The sequence below is a fragment of the Podarcis tiliguerta genome (genome assembly GCF_965153285.1).
Source record: "Podarcis tiliguerta genome assembly, chromosome: 6".
Lineage (NCBI taxonomy): Eukaryota > Metazoa > Chordata > Lepidosauria > Squamata > Lacertidae > Podarcis > Podarcis tiliguerta.
In genome coordinates this window covers 38,455,021-38,476,143 of record NC_139539.1, presented here as the reverse complement: position 1 = coordinate 38,476,143, position 21,123 = coordinate 38,455,021, and the positions used below count along the sequence as shown (strand labels likewise).

The following is a 21,123-nucleotide window of genomic DNA, read 5'->3' as shown; positions in this document are numbered from 1 at the left end:
AAATAATTAAACAGAATGTGACATGCAGACCTGGACTCTTTAAAAAGTAGTTAAGCAGTGTCCAAGCTGATCTCTCCCTCACTCTGCACTCCACCTTCCCGGAGGTTTTCTTTTTCCGATAATGATGGATGAAGGTTTCCTCAGAACGTCTGAGGTTTGTTCTCTGACTTCCTCCTAATCAGAGAGGGGGGTTCGGCTGTTAGATTGCGACCTGACTGCCTTAAATAAATGCTGCTGAATATTATTATATTTTATGTACAAAATAAATCAATAAAAATATATTTTTTAAAAAAATGGCAGGTAAAACCACATTTTCCTAAAATTCAGCTAAAACTCCTGGGAGTGACTCTCAGCTCCTCATTGAAATGGCAGAGTAATACCAGCAGCCCACAAATGGCTCAGCAGTCAGGAAGGTATTTATCTGGCAGCAAAATGCCGACAGTTCCAGTTCCCTGCATTTGTCACGCAATGCAGTATTGCAATCAAAAGGTTCAAAAATCAAAAGGAAAAGTCTCTATCTCTGTCAAATCCTTCCCAGCATATTTCCCCATTCTTTTGTCTGCTTTTGTTGCCAGGCAGTTGCATGAGCCCACCAAGGTCCGCATTTGCTCAAGTAAAGAAAGGGCAAAGGAAGGATTACTATATTGCCAACACCACTGTGGCCTATATCTGCCGCCAAGGTTACGACACTATCCCTGAAATAACTCCTGTTATTACTTGTCTTGAGAATTACACTTGGACACAACTCCCAGCTTTTTGTAAAGGTCAGTATCTTGTTGCAGTTAACTTCAAGATCACACAGTTGAAATCTTGTTTTCATCTATAATATGTTCAGAAAAGTATGTTACTGTACTGTCGTACCTCAGAATTCGAACAGAATCCATTCCAGAAGTCCGTTCAACTTCTGAAATGTTCGACTTCCAAAGTGAAGCTTCTGATTGGCTGCAGGAAACTCCTAGCCCTCAGAGCAGGAGAAAATAACCTTGCTTCATCCTTTGTGTGGCATGACAGCCCTTTAGATATTTGAATCCAGCTATCATATCTCCTCTCAGTCTCTTTTCCAGGCTAAACATACCCAACTCCCTGAACTGTTCCTCATAAGACTTGATTTCCTGACCCTTGATAATCTTGGCGACCCTCCTCTGCAAACATTGCAGCTTGTCAGTGTCTTCCTTAAATGTTGGTGCCCCGAACCAGACACAGTACTCCAGGTGTGGTCAGACTGTTACTTCTGTTGATGTAGCCAAGAATACCATTAGCTTTTTTTGCTGCTGCATCACACTGCTGACTCGTGTTAAGCTTGTGGTATACTAGATCCTAGATCTTTTCACATGTAATTTTCAATTAACCACAATATGCTATGTAACAAGGACTCATAATGTAACCTTGACTATGGTTACTTTCAGCAAGGTAGGATAACCTTTGGTTGGTACAAGACACTGCAAACTGCAGGCCAGCTGTTGTGGCGGTGAAGTGTGTGAGCCTGTTTGCTTCAGCATATTCATGCACCACTAAAGCATTGTTTACTGTCTTAATGTGATGTATGGATATAACCACAGACTTGAAATACATTTAATTTGCTTTTGATTTGGCTGGAACAACAACAGCCTTTTAACAATAGCAATTCCATGATCTGTCAAGCAATTGAGCATGCTTAAAGCCATTAATTTCAATGGACTTTTAATATCTAAAAGCATTGTGTATTTTTTGTCACCCACCTCAAACCCTGCATTAGCGTTCTTGTTAATTTCTTCTCACTTAAAAGGCAACTTTTCTAACACTGTAAGGGGCTGCTTCTTGAAAACATAGGCAGATCATAAGCTATCTTAGTTACCCTTTGAACCTGGGGCAGAATTTTTGATGAATCAAATTGTCAATGAATGCCATATAATCCTAATATGCTAATTCTCACCTTTCTGTAGGAAAATCATGTGGTGATCCAGGAAAACCAGAACATGGTGATGCTGTTATTCTAACCAATCTCCTGTATTTGGCAAAAGTAAATTTCACATGTGAAGATGGGTGCGTGTTGACTTGGCTCTGTTAGCAAGTCTTAATTAATACATAAAATTTAATGGGTGAATTCTGGAGAACAAATCTATAGTTTACCTTTTTTTAAAAAAAACCAACAACCAAAAACCTAAGAGTTGAGGCAATCATGCCAATAGTACTTTCTTAAAATAAACTTCAGAGAAGCTAAGCACAGCTCTCTCCCATAAATGTTATGGTAGTAAGTATGATACGTCCCTATTTATTCTGATAGGACGAAGTTTTTCCTCAGTAAACTGTAATAAGCAAACCAAATGTGGTGCATTGCAAAATAAACCAGCTCTGAACTTCCTTGTCAACTATTTCACAAAGGACCTCGCAGGAAGAATGCAATAAAATACATTCCACAAGTGTTGAATATGCTACATTCTTCAAGTGGAAATTAATGCTCTTCTCCACCCACTTTTTAAAAAGTTGCTATTCTGAAGAATTTAAGCACCTAGAGTTTGAGATAGACCAAAGAGAAACTGTTTGTTAATCTAACAGAGTTAAGGGTTCTTGGCCCTGCCTTATTCTTGTGTTGGGTTTATTTTGCAAATTTATTATCAGATGATTAATGCTAAATTGTATAAGATTTACTGTATGACAGCATCAGGTTTTGGGAGACCTTCAGCCAACTTTAATAGGTCTCGTAACTGTCCAGAAGTGGCAGAGCATTGCCTGATGATACAGAGGGTAGCAGAGGGAAGCAGGATATCAGAAGCACTTGCTCTGTGATAAGGAATTCTATGATGAACCATGCATGGGCCCATTTGCACTGTCCATCTAAAGCAGTGTAAGTCCCGGAAACTATGGTTTGTTAAGGATTCTGAGCATTGTTAGGAGACCCCTTTCAAAGAGCTACAATTCACAGAGTGGTTTAATAATCAATTCCTCTTCCTTAGGGAACTCTGGGAACTGTAGCTCACAATAACGTTTATAAACAAAGATAATAGAACCTTCATTTATGGGGAATAATAGGGAAAAACATTTAAACTGCAGTGCAGAGACAATAAAAATCTCTCTGTTAGGATGCACAGCTAACTTCTAATTTTGCTTGATATTGGTAAAGTGCATGCTTCAAAATTAATAGTTATTAAAGGAACCGCTGAAGAATTATGTATAAAGGTGCACCTTGTACTTTTCCTTTTATTTAGGTACACATTAAATGGATCACCTACTACTCAGTGTCAGTGGAAGAATGATCATGTTGAATGGAGCCAGAAGCCTCCAGAATGTCAACGTAAGATTCTCTTGTGACAGATACCAGATTAATTAGAACTGACCACCTTATAATGTGCCACCTAACAGCAACTAAAGTCTCCAAGGGGAGCCAAGGAAAAGCCATTATTCTTCATAGAAGAAAATGACAATAGACTTTCATATCTGCAGTAAGAATATGAGGATGCCAGGAAGTATTGCAGAGGGAAACCCTTCTAGCTGGCATGCTCATCTTCTCTGGTACAGAGTTGTTGTTTATGTATATGGCGTGCGTCTGTATATGCTTGATAACCACAGAGAGTTTTAATTGCATCACTCATGTCATAGGCCATAGAAACTGACAGCCCTCCGTTAAACTAGATTAAGGAGTAGCAAAAGCTTTAAATTGTAATGTTTTATAAGAGTGAGAACTAAATATGCCTGTATGTGCCTCTTATACAGGGCTAATTGAGAAACCCACAGAAGATGGTACAAACACAACAGGTTAGAAACAAATTATTTAATTGCAATAGCTTGTGTGGTCAACACAGAATTTTTTAATTAGGTTTTATTGGGATTATGTTGTTATTTTTGCTTTTTCTGCAGTTTGTTCTAAAAGCTGTTAATTCATTTGAGAGTTTTGATTATTACCATTTAAAGCAAAAACTTTAAATCCATCTGCATGTGCCTCTTATACAGGGCAAGCTGTGCCAACATCAGGAGGCAGTGCTACAAATAATACAGGTTGGAAAACTTTTTTTTCATTTCAATAGCTAGCATTGTAATCGCTTGTGGTACTAGTGGTTAATTCAGAGCTTTTATTAGGATTTCAGAATGTTCTATTCTTTTTGTCTTGTCCTGCAATGTAATTATTTGAATACCTGTTAACTCCTTGGAGAACTTTGATTTTTACCGTGTCCGTAGTGTTGGCATCTGATCTGTCTGTCTGTCTGTCTATCTATCAGATTTAGCATAGTGCGCCCTGCAAACCAGCTCAATATGTGGCTTGTTGCTCAGAAACAAAAAAGAAGCTGTAATGAGGGTTCAAGCATAGGCTAAGCCTTTATACAGAGGTGTACCTAGGGTCCCTTGCAGCGTTGGCGTCCATCCCCAACAAAAACACTTTACAGCTATAGTCACATTAGAAACTACTACATTTTACACAACCCAAGTACTCAAAGCATCCAGAGTGAGGGGAGAAGGGTGAAAAAAATATCATGCCTTTGTGCCGCAGTGTGAGAAGGATGGGAAGCTTCTTCTGCATTTGATCTTGCTGCAACAGCGGTGTCTACGTTTCTTAGAATTTCTGCGCGATGCTGGGCATGAGGCTGCTAGTTGTTAATAATCATGTGATATTGTTTGATTTATTCTGTTTTCGGTTTTTATTAACCTGTCTATTTAATGTCTACTGCGTGCAGCCCTGGGACCCTTGGGTGAATGGTGGAATATAAATTAAATAAAGTAGAAGGCTGAGTTTTACTTTTGGATTCCTCTTAAGAGCTTGATTATGCAACGAGGGCTTTTCTTTTCCTTTTTTAATTTTTTTAAAAGGAGTGGAAGAGTATTTACACAGCTAGTGAGATTACCTTTTCCCACCGTTGGTGATGAATGTAAAGGTATGTAGGGTGCAAGAGAGATTTCATTTGGGTGCTAATGCATTTACCAGTGGGTGCCATATGGCTTCATGCATGGTGCTTTTTCTCCTCAGGGTTCAGCATTGCAAAATAATAGGGCTTTGGGTGATTTGACTATATTAGGAACCAAGTGGAAAGTAGTGCATGTGCATATTCTCAAGATCCCAGGTTTGCTGAATAAAGTGTGGAGCTACTCTTCCAGCCTAGATTAATGAAGGCCAAGTGTACGCCACAACTTTGTCTTGGTGACTAACCCTCTGCTTAGTATACCTTCTGGAACAAAATGAAGGCTTTGGAGTCAAGGTGCTAGGGAAATAATTTGAAATCATAGTATTTTAGTTGCTTTTGTGACTTGTATCGTATATTATTAGGAGTATTTATTCATGTTTCCCATTTGCTACCCTCTTTGCTAAAATTCTTCCACACATCTTTGAATCTACTAGAGTGAAGTTCTTGAGATGAATTAACTAGACTACTGAACATAGATTAAGGTTTTGATGTGTAGTTCACTGGTGTATTCAATGTGTAGTGCTATGTATAACGATTGGGGAACTGCACCTGGTGTTTGGATGTAGTGTTAGGGAATATCCATGCTCAATGCCTCATAAGTTTTCAAAATCTGAGGTTTTATCTACATGTTATTTGGTTCCAATGTGGTTGGTTGGCTGCCCTTGCACTGTGTTCCAATGACAGAAGCAATAATGTGCATTGATTTTGGGGTTTCTTTTACATTGTTTCCTTTACATTGACATATCAGTGAAAGTGGTTTCAAATACAAGCTTTATACCTGTGATCGTATTGTTCAGAGGCTGTAGCTGCATACTAATTTCATTTCCAGCTTATCGTACTTTGTAGTAAGGCTGTGTTACCAAGCACTTTGATACACTTGTTTTCTGTGTTTGCATTTGTGTGTGAGTGTACGTGTGTGTACTACACCAGAGAACGCAACTGGCACATCATTAAATATATTAAAATGCTTTTGGAAGGACAATCTATTGAGGCGCTACAGAGAGTGGTTTTAAAGAGAGATCAATGGTGATAGATGCTCCTTAGTCTAGAATGGGGATTAAATTGGGCTTCTCCATGTGCAGACACCAGATCCTCTGACAAACTGCTGCAATCCTTGTTCTCCCCAGTATCTCTCTCTCTCTCTCTCTCTCTCTCTCTCTCTGTGTGTGTGTGTGTTTGTGTGTGTATATATTACTATATACATAAAAATGGAACACTGTCATCATGGTGTGGCTTACGCCAAAAGGAGGAGGAGAAGGTTAGACAAACCTCTCTCTGGAGTGCCCTCCCCAATTAAACCCGCCTGCAGTGAGGTTAAATGGAGAAGGGAGCCATGTCAGATACTGGTTTGCCAAATGGTTCTCTGAAGCGCCTCCTTTAAAAGGGGGTGGGGCTTAGAGTGAGGGACGGGCACACTATGAGGGTATAAGCAAGGGGGTTGGTCAGGTGTGGGGGAAGTGGGGTTGGCAAATGGTTTGAGTGAGCAGAGGCGGCAACCGAGAGAGAGAGAGAGAGCTTGTATGTGTGTATATGTATATAAGATCTTGTATATAAGATTTATATTATATGTGTGTGTATTCTCTCTAAAGCAACACTGCCCATGTCTACTGCTTTGAATCAGTAAGTCAGGATCAGCTTATAGCAGATTTGGTCCTATAATGAATGATATCTCCTTAAGTAACATGTCGCTGCATTACCTATGGCCTTTGAAAAACATTTCCTTTTTATTTTATTTTATTTTAAGGATCACAACTTCGAACTCTACTTTTTATTTGTAAGTTATCTTATTATGCATTTGTTTGACTCTAATCAGGCATTTCTTTAACTATGATTGAAATACTTTATAAATAGTACTGTAAGTTATTATGTGTTCCTCTGATTTTCTTTTCCCACTAGTGTGAGAAAGTGAAACATTACTGAATAGCGCAGTATGAACACATAAGAGGAAAATCCATAACAAGGAGTCATATGGTAGCCACCGCCAATAAATTATGTCGATACTCCCTCCCTCTCCCAAATTATGTGGCTATTGCGCCATAGTGAAATGGCATCTGAATGTAGTCACTCAAGAATGTAGAGGCAGCATAGAAGCCAACTGCTAGGGGCCATGGGAGTTTCGGCCCCCACAATAAAATATTTGATGGGGCCAGGCCCCTGCAAAGTTGATGTCAATTCCCATTCAAATGGTGTGTGTGCGCACTGCATCATGTGATTAGTTATGCAGGGCAGGGCTTACCTGGGCCCCCACAATATATTATTCAAGTTGGCACCCCTGCAAGGCCATGGTTCCGTCAAAATGTCGATGAGCTGCAGCTTCAGTCATCCCTTACCATTGGCAATGGTGGCTGGGGTTGATGGAAGCCAGAGTCCAATAAGATCTGGAGGGCATCACCTTGACTATCCCGATATAGAATCTCAGACTTTTCATAATATCACAGTGAATAATTTACATTTGTAGCGAAAATCTGTGAATGCATGCACACAAATGCTTTCATCTCTGTAGGGGCTTGAATTGAAAGCAAAGTGTAAACTTTGCCACTTAGTAATGATAATATTCTGGTTATTTTCCTTTTCAATATTATTGTTTTCTATTTAGATTAGGGACTGGGCATTCTAGGTTTGTCCCCACCTTTTTAACAGAGGATAAGTTTGTATGGGACGTGGGTGGCGCTGTGGGTTAAACCACAGAACCTAGGGCTTGCTGATCAAAAGTTTGGCAGTTCGAATCCCCACGACGGGGTGAGCTCCCGTTGCTTGGTCCCTGCTCCTGCCAACCTAGCAGTTTGAAAGCACATCAAAGTGCAAGTAGATAAATAGGTACTGCTCTGGCGGGAAGGTAAATGGCATTTCCGTGCACTGCTCTGGTTCATGACCCGGAAGCTGTACGCCAGCTTCCTCAGCCAGTAAAGCGAGATGAGCAGTGCAACCCCACAGTCATCTGCGACTGGACCTAATGGTCAGGGGTCCCTTTACCTTTAATTTTGTATGTACTTTTAAACCATGGTTTAGCATTACAAGGACACGCTGCAGTGAGCCCAGGCTTGCATGCTCCTCCTCCCCAATTTGTTGCCTGAGATTAGAGCTGCTAATTAAATTAGTGCTATATAGCACTTGCATTGTGGTAATACTTCATTTATAGTTTCCATCACCTTCTTTTCTCCCCCATCTCTCAGCACTTCTGGTTGTGGCATTTCTTCTTATTGTTGGTATTTTTCTCCTAAAGAAAGTTTTTGAAAAGAGAAGAAGGTAAGCTGGTCATAAATTCTTGTTTAGCACAATATTCATATCCAACCCATTGCCAGTTTCTTCTCTGTAGCACCTTTGTTCAGTCATGTCTTGTGTCAGGGTCACATCTGGGGAGGGATGGTGTGTACAACAAAACAAAACTTGACTCCCCCCTTCTTCTGAGCATCCTTACTGTTTCTAGACCTGATGCAGCAAGTGGTCCAAGCTCTTTGCCTTGCTTACCAGGCTCTGGGATGCTTTGTGAAATCTTGTGGGGTCGTCTGAGTTTTCACAAGAACTCACAAGACTCTCCCGGAGCCCAGTAAGCAAGTCTGAGAGCTTAAAAGCTCTTTCCACACCAGGAAAACTATGCACAAAAGGAACTTTTAAGCTCTGCCTTTCATGCATTTGATTTGTTTTATTTCAACTGGCCGTCCTTCAACCACGTAAAGCTGAAATCACACATGTCAAATGCCTGGGAGTTGCAATCGTACTTTTTTTTTAATCTGTTCTTGTGCATTTGTAGACGCTTTAGGGTTTCTTCTTCTTCTTATAAGCATGTAGAAAGCAGGGGGTGGAGAACAGCTTGTAGCCACTCATTGTAATAGTATTCTTAAATCCAACATACTGTACGGGATACATTGGAATACATTCCCTGACCTAGAGATGAGAATAACTCATCCTCTGCAAAAAATAGTGTTTACACAACACAGCAGAGAGGTACGTATTTGAAACCTGGCAAATAAAAGGTTAGGCTGCAATCTAAACACCTTATTTAGGGAGTAAGGACCACTGCCGATTGTGAAACTTTCTTCTGAGTAAGCATGTATAGCGCTGTGCTCTTAGTCATTCTTCTTCTTTATATGCCTGCCTCTTTCTTTTGCTTGTTCAGCCACTTGAATCAAGGAACTTTAAACCATTCAGTCTTATGAAATATGGTCTGCAGAAATAGGAAACAGCACAGCTGACTTTAGCATCAAAAGGTATTATTTTTAAAGTCATTTTAATGTTGAAAATTAAATTAAGTAGCAGTTGTGACTTTGGGAGGGAGAAGGGATTCTCTTTGTTCTCCTGACTCTGGAATCATTCATGATCCTGCACCTCTACCCTTCCCAAAATAGCTATGGGGATTACAGTACAGTATATCTATGCTGCCTTTATACTGGGCAAGCTGGCTGATTCTCATGCAGATTTTCACAAAGAGATATGATTGCTTAACATATGAGGGACGGGTGGCTGAGCAAAGAAGCTTGAAGAGCATAAATTTTTTACACACATTTTCTTGCATGGCGAGTTTTCGTTTGGTAACATTTCAAGCCTCCTGGAGAAGACATTCATAGAATAAATCAAGTCAAGTTCATTAATAGTTCACATATCTTAAAAGAACAAATATTTGATTTCATTCAGCTGAGTTTATTTCATTTAAAAGAAACTAAAAAATATATAAGAAAGCACAATAAAAGTATATTTTTAAAAGATTGGGACAAAATTGAAACCAGTGCCTCTTAATAGTTATGTAAAAAGTTGTTCCTAGATATTTATAACTTGATATACAGACTTCACAACTGATTTAGGGTGCTTCCAGATAAGGCTTGCCGATTGGAGGTCGGCAGTTCAAATCCCCGCAACGGAATGAGCCCATTGTTCTGTCCCAGCTCCTGCCAACCTAGCAGTTTGAAAGCATGCCAGTGCAAGTAGATAAATAGGTACCACTGTGGCAGGAAGGTAAATGGCGTTTCCATGTACTCTGGTTTCCGTCACGGTGTTCCATTGTGCCAGAAGCAGTTTAGTCATGCTGGTCACATGACCCAGAAAGCTGTCTGTGTACAAAGGCAGCTCCCTCGGCCTGAAAGTGAGATGAGCGCCACAACCCCGTAGTCACCTTTGACTGAACTTAACCATCCAGGGGTCCTTGACCTTTTACATTACCTAATATTGTAAAACTGGTCGTGAGATAGCACAAATGGGTTACTGTACTAAAAAAAGTAATCCTTTTTTTCCTGGAAGGGGTAATCCAGGCTAAATGGAGGGAAATGTGTTCTAGCTAGCATTTTTTTTGCCAACCACTAGAAGCACAGAGTTACCTAAGTGTGTTAGATATGACCATTGTTGAATGAATAAATCCCGGTTTCCTCCTATAGAGGGCACAAGCTATCTTTTATGTTCTCTACTTGTACTGCTTTTTAAATATGAGGAACTTAATGTTTCCGTTGGTTCAGCCTGTTTCAGCGAAAAGAAAAGAAAACTTGTTGCCACATAAATAACAAATTTTTCCCACGAGCCGGTTTACATTAAACCTGTTTCTTTGGCGATATAAAAAATTTCTATAGTTGCAGGTTATACATTTATTTACAGAATGCTTTAAAAGACCAAGGCTGCATACACAATCTCCTGTTTGTAGCAAAAAAAATATGTTTTTTTCAATCCGAAATCATTCATACTTATCCTCATAATGTTTTCACTCTAGATTGATTCTATATCTTGCATCCTGCATCTTGCATCTGTACACCGCTAATAAACTAGCAAGCATAACACTGGAAGTAAAAACTTAAGATTAATCTTCATTTTCCTTTTTCTGCATACAATTTGTGGATCATATTATGTTTTCTCTTCTTAGACTGCACTACAGTAGGGAGCTGTTGAGTTGAGGAGAAATGAGAAAAGCAACAGATTACCCCTGTATCAGCTGGTTTTGCATGCAAACGTAGATATTCCCTAGCTAAAAAACATTTCCCTGAACTTTGAAGGCATGTTTGATAAGGCCTACTTACAGTATTAAATGTTGCATAACTTTGACTTAGATTTGCATACTCAAGTCTTTTATTGTCTTGGACAGAATCTAATTGGATGTACTGTATAAATAAAGAACCCATCCTATTTCTTGGCATCTAAGATTTATTTCTATTTTTTTGCACATCTACCATAAGGAACAGCTAAAACATCACAAATTATGGAATAAGCATTTGGGTTCACTAGAACTCTGTCTTCAGGCTTAAATGTTCATTAAAGACAAGAAAAGGGAAAATGTGTGTCATGGGCATATGTCATGAAACATATTTTTTCTCTTCTCTTCTCAATCTTTGGCTGGTTGACCTTACTGAATATCCACCTTGAAGCAGAGTTCTGAGTAATTCAAAGGCTCACTCATTACGTTATTGCAGTAATTTAAGAACTAACAGTAGGTATCCAACATCCACAACAGTGGATTTTTTGGGAAGAGAAGCAAACCAAGACCACCTAAATATCTATATCTCCTCTGATCATACCCCTGATTACTTAAATGTATTTTAAAATTGTGTTCCTGGAAAAGTGCTTATAACGTTTGGCTCTGTTTTCTGCTGCCTTAAGAAAGGAAACAATTGAACATTATATCTCATTAATAGAGTTTATAAGCAATTTTCTTCCAATGAGAATTCTTATTGGGATAGTCTTTGATATAGGTTGACACTAGTTCTCAACAAATCAAATTATATATACAAGGTGGTGGTTGCTGCCCCGTGGTGCTAGGTTTAAGCAATGAAAATGATTCAGTATAAACTGCATCCTATTTAATGGTGTTGTAATGAAAACCCATTAGGCTGCAATCTTATACCCATTTTACCTGGAAGTAAAGCCCACTGTACTTACTTTTGAGTGCATGTGTATAGTTTTGCACTTTGAATCTATATTTAGCTTATCTATATTTGACTTATATTTAACTTAAACGTTGGATCAATTTTATGGGTATATTAAATGGCTAGAGTTGCTAAGTGTTTGCCCAAGATGAGAAACTTTTTTAATACCCTGGACTTTGGGTAATGCTGAAGCTGCTGTACCTCCACCAGTCTTCTTCCACATACCCCAGCTGTGGTGCAAAATTAGTCGTCCTCGCCAAGGTAGGTTGGAGAAGAACAGGGTGGAGGCACAGAGGTTACAGATTTCCTCTGTGCATCAGAGCATATAAAAGCTCAGCCATTGTCTTAACGCAAGAATTGGCAAACCTGCTGGTCACAGTTTTGTTTACAATGAAGTTGCTAGGCATCTGATCTGGTTCTGGCCAAATAGGCATAGCCAGGGCCTGGGTGTGAGGTACATCTGGAACATGCATCCAGGTATCCCTGTTGCCCTAAGAAGCTTTTAAAGGGATCTAGGCTTAACATATCACTTGTTCTGAATGATTCTTGTTCAATGGGCTTCTTTTGTGGTCCAGTTATCCTATAGTCCACTTCTTTTGCCAGAACCTGGTGGTGTATTAACCTTGGTCGTGTATTAACTTGAATTCCCCTGGTACATTCTTGGGCACCGTAGCTAGGGAGAAACCTGGAGGTCTGGATGAGAGAAGGGGCCCACAATCCAGTTGGCCACTAGCTCCTTGTTTATTTTTGCTGTGGCAATTTTGGGTAGCTCTTGAACCACTTTATGGCTTGACACTTCCAATACCTGCACAATACCTGGTATGTGAAGACCCTTGGTAAAGCCCTCCCAAAGGTAACCCACCACTTGCCTTCTGGGAACAAATACAGAAGCAAGTGCAAGGCAGCAGGGTGTACTGGAGAGAGGTCAAGGGAGAACCTGAGGTTTGGGTGAGTGATTACTCCTTTTCTCCCACACCAGTGGAAGGGGCACGGTGCCAGTATCCTTCCTTGGTCCCCCCAGGACCATAGCCCCAGGGTCCTCAAAAGAAGCTGTGGGGGGCAAGAGTACAGGTGCAAGTGGGTTGAGAGTGGAGAGCGAAGCAAAGTTCACACGCGTGCATGACCTTACATTGAGGTCTTTGGCAGGCCTCCTGATTAGACTTTCAGCAAACATGGTGTAAGGGGTCCCGCTTGGAAGCAGGGCTTGCTTGTTTAAAGGCCCTCTGACCTCTCCCTGATATGGGGTCCACCAGCTTAAGCCAGAAAACAGTGTTACGTAGATTCCACCTGGCATGGCGATTGTTGGATGCCCTCTTATGGAAGGCCTTGTCATAGTGGAATAGCCCGCTTGGTGGAATAACCTGAACTCTCCTCTTTTTTTCATACCTCCAAGATATTTTAGATTTCCTTTTCCCAATTCAGGAGGCAACAACGTAAAAAGGTAAATGTAATAACCATTGGCCTCAGCCCTGACAAATTGCTACATGCCAATGGTGGGTGGGACAAGAGGTAAAGGAGATGGAGCAACTGGTGTATCTCTAACATTTTACAATAGGGTACTTTCCGGCCACGCAAAAGTTAGAGGGCATCTCTCTGCCCTCCATCCAAGCAAACGAGGCGTTATCACAGTTCAAGATCACGTTCCAGCCAGGCAAAAGCACTATCAGATTGCGCAGAGCAGAGCTGGGGAGGAAGCATTAGCCTTGGAGAGGGTATGGCCTGGGCTGATTCTTCAGAATAGAAAAGGCATAAGGGCTTCCCTGCTTCAGGTTGGAGTGGGGCCAGGAGGAACTGCACATCATCAGGGGTGGGGTCAAATGCACAGCACCACAACATGTTTATTTAGTTATTTATTGCCCATTCACGCAAGCAAGATATAAAGGGGTGTTTTATCCTCACTTGAGTGTCTTCTCTCCATTGCTTTGCATTTTTGTAGCAAGTAATAAGGCTTCTAACCAGGAAGTAAAGTCACTGTTATTGTTAGCATGGGGACAGCATTACAGTAAAAAGGAAGTTATTGATTTCCACTGAAAGCCAAACAAATATTATAGAAGTGAAGTACTTTACTGCTGAACTTAATGCAGGAGTAAGCAGTTCGAAAAGGCAGGTGTGAATACATCCATTTGTGTTCTTCAATTGCTAATATATTATTAGCTATAGAGTACTCTGTTCAGCAACCACAGGAAGAAGTCAGAAAGCGGAAAGGGTGTGGGAACTGAGTATTTTCATGACATCAGTACTGTGCCCATCCGTACTGAACATTTCACAAAGATAACATCATTTTTTAAAATAGTCTATCCAATAAAAAGAATCAGACTGTTTGTTTTATAAAAGGAAATCACATCCTCTACAGTGCCACGAGGTAGTCTCTCTGAAGTCAGCACTTAAGTCATAAACTATATTTACTTTAAAAATCATTATGGGCTAGTTTATGTGGAAATAGATTAACCATGGGAGGGTTAAATTACTCATTTGTGCCTATGGGCAGCTGACAATAGTGATTTTCCTTAGGCAAAAATCTCCCTAAGTATTATTCTCCAAAAATAATGTGTGTATCTGGTCTGCCCGCTGCACTATTCAGTAACAATAAAGCAGCCTCCCTTCACCCTAATTTCAGCCTTCCTGTGTTTATGCAGGGTTTGTGTGTGCGTGCGTGTGCTGGAGGAGAAAATATATAGTGAACTGAGTGGGGGGAGCTTTTTACATTTTTATTCCGTTTTTCCTTTAAAAACATTATATACAGGATTTGATTTGGGAGCATGGGGAAACTCCCTGAGTTTATAATGGTGTCAACAAATTACTCATTAATCCCATAAGATGCTAGACTTAATTTCATAATGAACAGAACAATTCCTTTCACCATGAGATTTCAGCATTCTAAAAAAGGTGAAGGATTTAGAAAGATGAAAAGCTGCTCTCACCTTATTTAAAATACTTTTGTAGCAATTACCACAACAACACAATGAAATGGTTCTGCTTTGAGGAACTAAAATGTTACGCTCCAGGAAAGAGCAAAATATCTGAAGAATTCTCTTGATTATCCAAAATCTGGATGTCCCAATAGACCTTCAGGGTGATAATTCATTTATTGCTCATTACTTTATCCCACCCTTTTTATTTTATTTTATTTATTTAATTTCTATACTGCTTTATATTTTTAAGAAAAATCTCAAAGCGGTTTACAGCATATTAAATCAAGATCCTTCTTCCAAGATGCTAATATATGGTTATCTCACATTATCTGTAGGTTAGGTTGCGAAAGAGTGACTTAGGTGGGCAGTGCTATGGCAAGGTCTGCCAGGGAAAGCACCTTAGGATGCTACAGATACCTGGCTCAACCAGCATTGAGGCCCCTATGTTGGTTCAGCAGATGATTCACTGGTGTAACTTGTTCAGCTGGCTGCGCTGAAGCCAGTGTAAGTCCCCCCAAAAGGGGTATTCTGAGGCAGGGCCAGAGAGTGGGGACTTAGGCTGTTTACCTTGTTCAGCTCAGTCATGTGACCTGGCAACTTGGCATAGACACTATTTTAAAAGCTTGTTTTCCATGTACAAGGCTTATTATAGGCAAAGCAGCAGCAGCCCCACTGCTAAATGAGATTTGGACCTGGTGTAATGTTACAATGCCTTACCCAAAGGAACTGAATGAGCTTCATGCCGAATGGAGGTTTGAAGCCTGGTATCCCAGAGGAAGTCTTAACATTGGTCCATTAGGCTACACAACAAAGAGGTATTATTTGCTACTCAAAGTAAACTGATAATAAGTTTTATTTCATTAAGTGCTTTGGATCTCAGGGTTAAAAGATAACTAAGTTTTACTCAGACCCATTTAACTAAGTTAATCATGTTCATCATTTTTGGAGTAGGACTGGTATTAAATACAACCCAATGACAATACTTATATTTACTGTTTCATGTTCACAGAGCGAACAAGAACTGTGCATTGTATATATATAGAGAGAGAGCGCCAATGGTTTGGTATGCAGCTGAAGGTATCAGCCTTAGAAAAATGAATGGGTAGAACAGTTTAAGCAGCACCCATGACATAAAGGTAGACTGGTAATTTTTTTCTAGAGATATTTATACTCTTTATTATTTCCTCATGTTGCTTTATAAAACTTATCCCCCATTTCCTCATATTGTGAAAGGCATGAATATATGCAAAGCAGAGAGTGGGTGAGGCTGTAAGACAATTAAAAAAAAATTCCCTGCTTTCATACCTTGCCTTGCTTTGGATGATGCAACAGTTCTTCGGAAAGGGAGTAACAACAATTATTTTGGCAGCATTGCCAAGAATGTGGTTGTCATGCCAGTCCCTATGTCAAGGAATTGAATTTGACCTCATCAGTTATACTGCTTTCTATCCTAAGTAGGCAAATCCAGCTAATCAGATTACCCCTTATCTGTTAGCTAACATAAATGCATAAGAAAGATAAACGCATGAGAAGAACAATGTTGCATTTGTACTTCCTGCTTTTCTCCCACTGCCATAGCAAAATTCTGACCAGTTTCAGAGACATCACTAATGAGAAGCTATGTACTAGAAAATGAAAGCTTACAACAAAAGGCTAAGAAGGGTACTAAAAGCGGTATACAGAGTGTGGAAAGAGGGAATAAAGAATCTTCTGTTATACATACAGGGATTGGCAAGAAACTTGAGATAGACAAAGAGAAGTACACAGGCTCTGGCAGATTGAGAAGATGACACCAATGGTGGGTCCAACAGTCAAGAAGGTGGTTTCTGCATGTGCTTCAGAGGGAAGTGGGGGGCAGATGAGACACATCAACCTCATCAACCATCTAGAAGGAAAACTCTGTTCCTAAACCTCCACTGCCTTATGGAATATATTTGGGAGAAAAAAAGGTTAATAATAATAATAATAATAATAATAATAATTTTTATTTATACCCCGCCCTCCCCAGCCAAGGCCGGGCTCAGGGCGGCTAACAAGCAATAATAAAAACAAGTTGAATGAATACAACTTAAAAACAAGATTAAAATACAACATTAAAATATTGAAACATTAAAATAGTAAAATGTAGCCTCATCGCAGGAGGAGAAAGGAAAAGAAAAAAGAAAGAGGGGGAGGGAATCAAATTGGCTCCAAGCCAAAGGCCAGACGGAACAACTCTGTCTTACAGGCCCTGCGGAAAGAAATCAAATCCTGCAGGGCCCTGGTCTCATGAGGCAGAGCGTTCCACCAGGCCGGAGCCAGAGTTGAAAAGGCCCTGGCTCTGGTTGAAGCTAATCTAACTTCCTTACGGCCCGGGACCACTATGGTGTTGCTATTTATGGACCTCGAGGCTCTCCGTAGGGCATACCCGGAGAGGCAGCCCCATAGGTACAAGGGTCCTAGGCCGTGAAGGGCTTTAAAAGTCAAAAGCAGCACCTTCAATCTGACCCTGTACTCCACCAGCAGCCAATGCAGCTGGAAAAGCACTGGGTGAATATGCTCCCATGGCAGAGACCCCGTGAGGAGTCTCGCTGCAGCATTCTGCACCCGCTGGAGTTTCTGGGACAGCTTCAAGGGCAGCCCCGCGTAGAGCAAATTACAGTAGTCAAGCCTGGAGGTGACTGTCACATGGATCACTGTGGCCAGGTCGGGGCGAGAAAGGTAAGGGACCAACTGTTTACTCTACAACTGTTAAGGAGTAAACACTACAGAAATATGTAGTACAATCCCTAAGACAGTTGGAGGGTGCCTTGTACGTCGCCTTCTGACAACTCCTGCAGCCAAGTTGATACAAAACACTGCTTTCCTTTAGACCATTATCAGCGTGACCAAGATGGGGTCTTATCGTCTAAGCAGCTCAGGACCTCCATACACACTGCCCAGGCTGCCCTGGGGGGTCACTTTGGTGCTGCTAATGCAGCAGACGGCTTCACGCCTGGAGGCACACACCATTGCCTCTTGAGACAGATGGATGCCAGATTGTGTGCATATGTTTGCAGAGGTCGTGCTTGTGGATGGATAGCGGCAGTCAGAATTGCCCAATCCTCTTCTAAGCCAAACTAATGAAGAGAACAGGAGAATTACAAAAGCTTGACATATTTGCTTCATTGAAACCATAGCAGTAGCCGAGCCATACCAGGCCTGGGTGGGCCCTGTAGGGCGACTCTGTTTGGAAATGATACCAGAGGTGCAATGCTCTGGGGTTCACTTAGGTCCTATCTGCACTATACATTTAAAGTAGTATGCCTTCATCTGCCCCAGATGCAAGAAAACATGTCTCTACTGCATCATACTCTACTCCAGCATAGGCAGGCAGTGCAGCCTTCCAGCACTTTGACTTCACCCCCAAGGGCACACTCCTCCATTGTCACCTGAGGCAGATGGATGCCAACAAATAACACTTTAAACAGTCATGGAATATGTAGTTGGGAAGGGTGTTGAGAGTTAGGAGGCTCTTATTCCCCTCCTAGTGCTAATTTCCAGGGTTTCTTGGGAAGTGGGATTGATTGTTAAACCACTCTGAGAATTACAGCTTATGTGAGAATGAATTCGGGTCCCTCGAGGTCCCCCAGTCCCAACACCAGGAGCAGCTGGACACGCCCCAGCTTGGGCTGCCATGCGCGGAGCCCGTTATCTCTTCTCCTCAGGGGTCAGAGAGCAGACTCATCACGCGGCTGTTATCCGAAAGTTAGTTTCCTCTCAGTTATGGTTTCGCTCACATTTTCCACCCGCCAATCCCGAGCGCGCTCTTGCCCGCAACCTCCAACCAGCACGCGCGCGGCAGCCTTGGGGCGTTAGCTAATACCGGGAACCGATAACGGCGGAGGCGGTTCCTCCTGTGGCTCCGCCCCCCCGCCTTCCTCTCGGCGGAGCCACTGAGGCGCCGCCGCTGCTCACGCCCCTTGGCCGGAAAAGCGCGCCGCCGCCTCTCCCTTCCCGTCGAGTCGTTTCCTGGGCCCGCTCCGTCGCTTTGCTTTTCAGCTGCGGAGGGAGCAGCGGCGGCGCTTTCTCTTTCTCTGACTCCGGGCTCTCTCTCTTGTACGATGGCGCCTCTTCCCGGCTTCCCAGGCAGGGGGCGGTTTCCGTTAGCGCTGCTGCTGCTGTTTTCCTCGCTGTCCAGAGTTCAAGGTGAGGCGGGGGGGGCTTCGGGATGCCGTCTCCTTCCAGAGCCGAATCATGTCCGAGGGCGAAGCAAGGCTTTCTTGGGGATGGCGAAGGCAATTCCCGCGTCCAGCGCAGGAGGGAACTAGGAGCCTGTCTATGTTTACCTGAACTTTGCTCTTTTACTATTCCCACGTGTTTGTTCATATTCTGCCTTCTGGAGCAACAAAGATCTGCTCCGCCTTCTGCTGTGACAGCACTTCAGATATTTGGAAACAGCCACCACGTCTCCCCTTAAATCTTCCGTTTTTCCAGGCCATAAGACCTTTAACTATACTGGATGCGGTACTCTTGACATGCTGCTGGGGCATATGAATAATGTGTTGCAATTTTGGACAAGCCCAGAGCTTCCCTGACCTTGCTGTGGGTCCTTTTTGCTTTCTTCTTCCTTTATCTTGTACTGTTTTCAAGAGTCAAAAGCAAATAACAGGGAGCCTCCTTGACTAATGATGTCAGTACTAAGGCAGGCAGCCAGGCAGTGCTAGACACAGAGCCACATAAGATCACTGCATGCAGGGGAGGGCTCTTAATAAAAAAGCGACAGCCTGCCTACCTGATGCAAGAGCTTGTGTCGTAAATTAGCATCCATGGTATTCACAACACACCTTGATTTGAACATTGCAGCATGCTCTATAAGCAAATTGGACATGTGCTGGACATTTGTCTACTATGTGTTTGTTTCCTTTTGCTGTCTCTTTGAATACAATTTTTATTGCATGGACTTGAAGTAGTTGTGAAACAGTGACCTAACATTCCAAATGGCATTGGCAGTTACTACAAAACATGTAAATTTATTTGGTGCATTATATGTCACTAAAATTTAAGGATGTCATTGTTGCTTCCAAAACTTCCTAAGCAGGAATAGCCAAGTATGAAGCGCTGAGGGTAAATATGTTTTTTGTACATCGCCTCACTTCCAATAAGAGGATTGTGCATTAATTCTTGAAAAGCTGAAGGCCATACTTTGGCAATAATATATGTATTTTAGGGTCAACCAAAAGGTCACAGGCAAGGTTTCAAATGAACTAGGATTTTGTGGGGGATTTGTCATGATTGCATCACAGGATTGGAGGAAGAAAACATAGATGTAAGAATTTGCAAAATTAATTAATGTTTTCATCAACTCAAGATCCTTAAAAAAACCCCAATGCTGCAATAGTTAATTGCTTACAGCTCTAGTAAATTTGTTGTGAAGAAAATAGTTATTAATGTATGATGAAATACGTTTCTTTCTTTCTTAAAGCATTTCAGCTAGCTACTGCCTTTTTGAAAAGCATGTAATTCTTTGGCAACCTGACACTAGACTCACAAGCAGTGTGTGCAATGGGATATAAAACATGCTTCAGTGGATAGTCCCCTTCATCTTTCAGGATTTTGGCCCAGTACAGTAAGGCTGCAGTCCTATCCTCACTTACCTTCAAGCAAGCCCCATTGAAGTCAGTAGGGCTTACTTCCAGGTAGCTATGGTTATGATTGCTCTTTAAGTCTTTCTGTTGCCAGTCTTGTTCCAACAGCGCTCTGTAAATGAAATCCAGGAATCTATTAGGACATGGCTCCCATTAGATCCCATTAGAGGAAAATGTTGTAGACATTTCTTTATGAATCATCCAGTGTTCAATGCTACAATGAACTTTGACTTTGCTCCCATAGCTTCTAAGCTTCCTATCAATTTTTATTTCCAGGTGATTGCACCCATCTAAGTGTACCTAATGCAAGTGTAAGGGGTGATGCAAAAGACAGTTATCCTGTTGGGACTGTTTTGCAGTACCGTTGCATTCCAGGTTATGAGCCTATTCCTGGACAGACTCTTTCTGTTACGTGTCTTGCCACTTCAAAATGGTCAACAGAAAATCCAAAGTTTTGTCAAGGTGAGTTTCACTTATTTTGCAGAATATGTAAAACCATCGAACAGCCACCTTAGATCAGAGCAGTGGATTAGAGGAGATCCAGACACTTCAAAAAGTTAGGAAATAATACAGAAGGGTTTTCTATTGTAGTATGTTGAGGGCTTAAATTGGGAAACTAGAATATTCTAAGTATTACTCCTCCCAGTGGTGGACTTAGGTGGTGGATGCCCTTGGGACAGTAGTCACAGCGGTGCTTCTAAGAAACAAGAACAGAGAAATAGCATCCTGGGAGGAACCCCAAAGTTTGCAGAAGTACCAAATAACAACTTTTAAGAAACCAAAGAGGCAAAAATAGCCTGATGAAGATGGAACATGAACTATAATAATAATAATAATAAATTTTATTTATACCCCGCCCTCCCCAGCCAGAGCCGAGCTCAGGGCAGCTAACACC

General features: G+C 41.4%; 1 protein-coding gene across 14 annotated transcripts in view; it reads left to right on the top strand.

Annotated features, from left to right (window-relative positions):
- The window catches only part of LOC310679308 (membrane cofactor protein-like), a 57,254-nt gene that overhangs the window by 7,806 nt on the left and 28,325 nt on the right, over window positions 1-21,123 (top strand). For 10 of the 14 annotated variants that reach the window (XR_014512193.1, XM_083444412.1, XM_083444414.1 and 7 more), the window contains exons 3-8: window positions 576-764; window positions 1,923-2,022; window positions 3,186-3,271; window positions 3,691-3,732; window positions 3,928-3,972; window positions 20,505-20,690. Coding sequence is in view for 13 of the 14 variants with exons in the window: in XM_083444412.1 (XP_083300538.1) it covers window positions 576-764; window positions 1,923-2,022; window positions 3,186-3,271; window positions 3,691-3,732; window positions 3,928-3,972; window positions 20,505-20,690 (648 nt within the window). In the remaining variant the exon portion in view is untranslated. The remainder of the gene's footprint in view (window positions 1-575; window positions 765-1,922; window positions 2,023-3,185; window positions 3,272-3,690; window positions 3,733-3,927; window positions 3,973-20,504; window positions 20,691-21,123) is intronic. The other 4 variants (XM_083444409.1, XM_083444418.1, XM_083444413.1 and 1 more) reach the window with 1 other exon arrangement.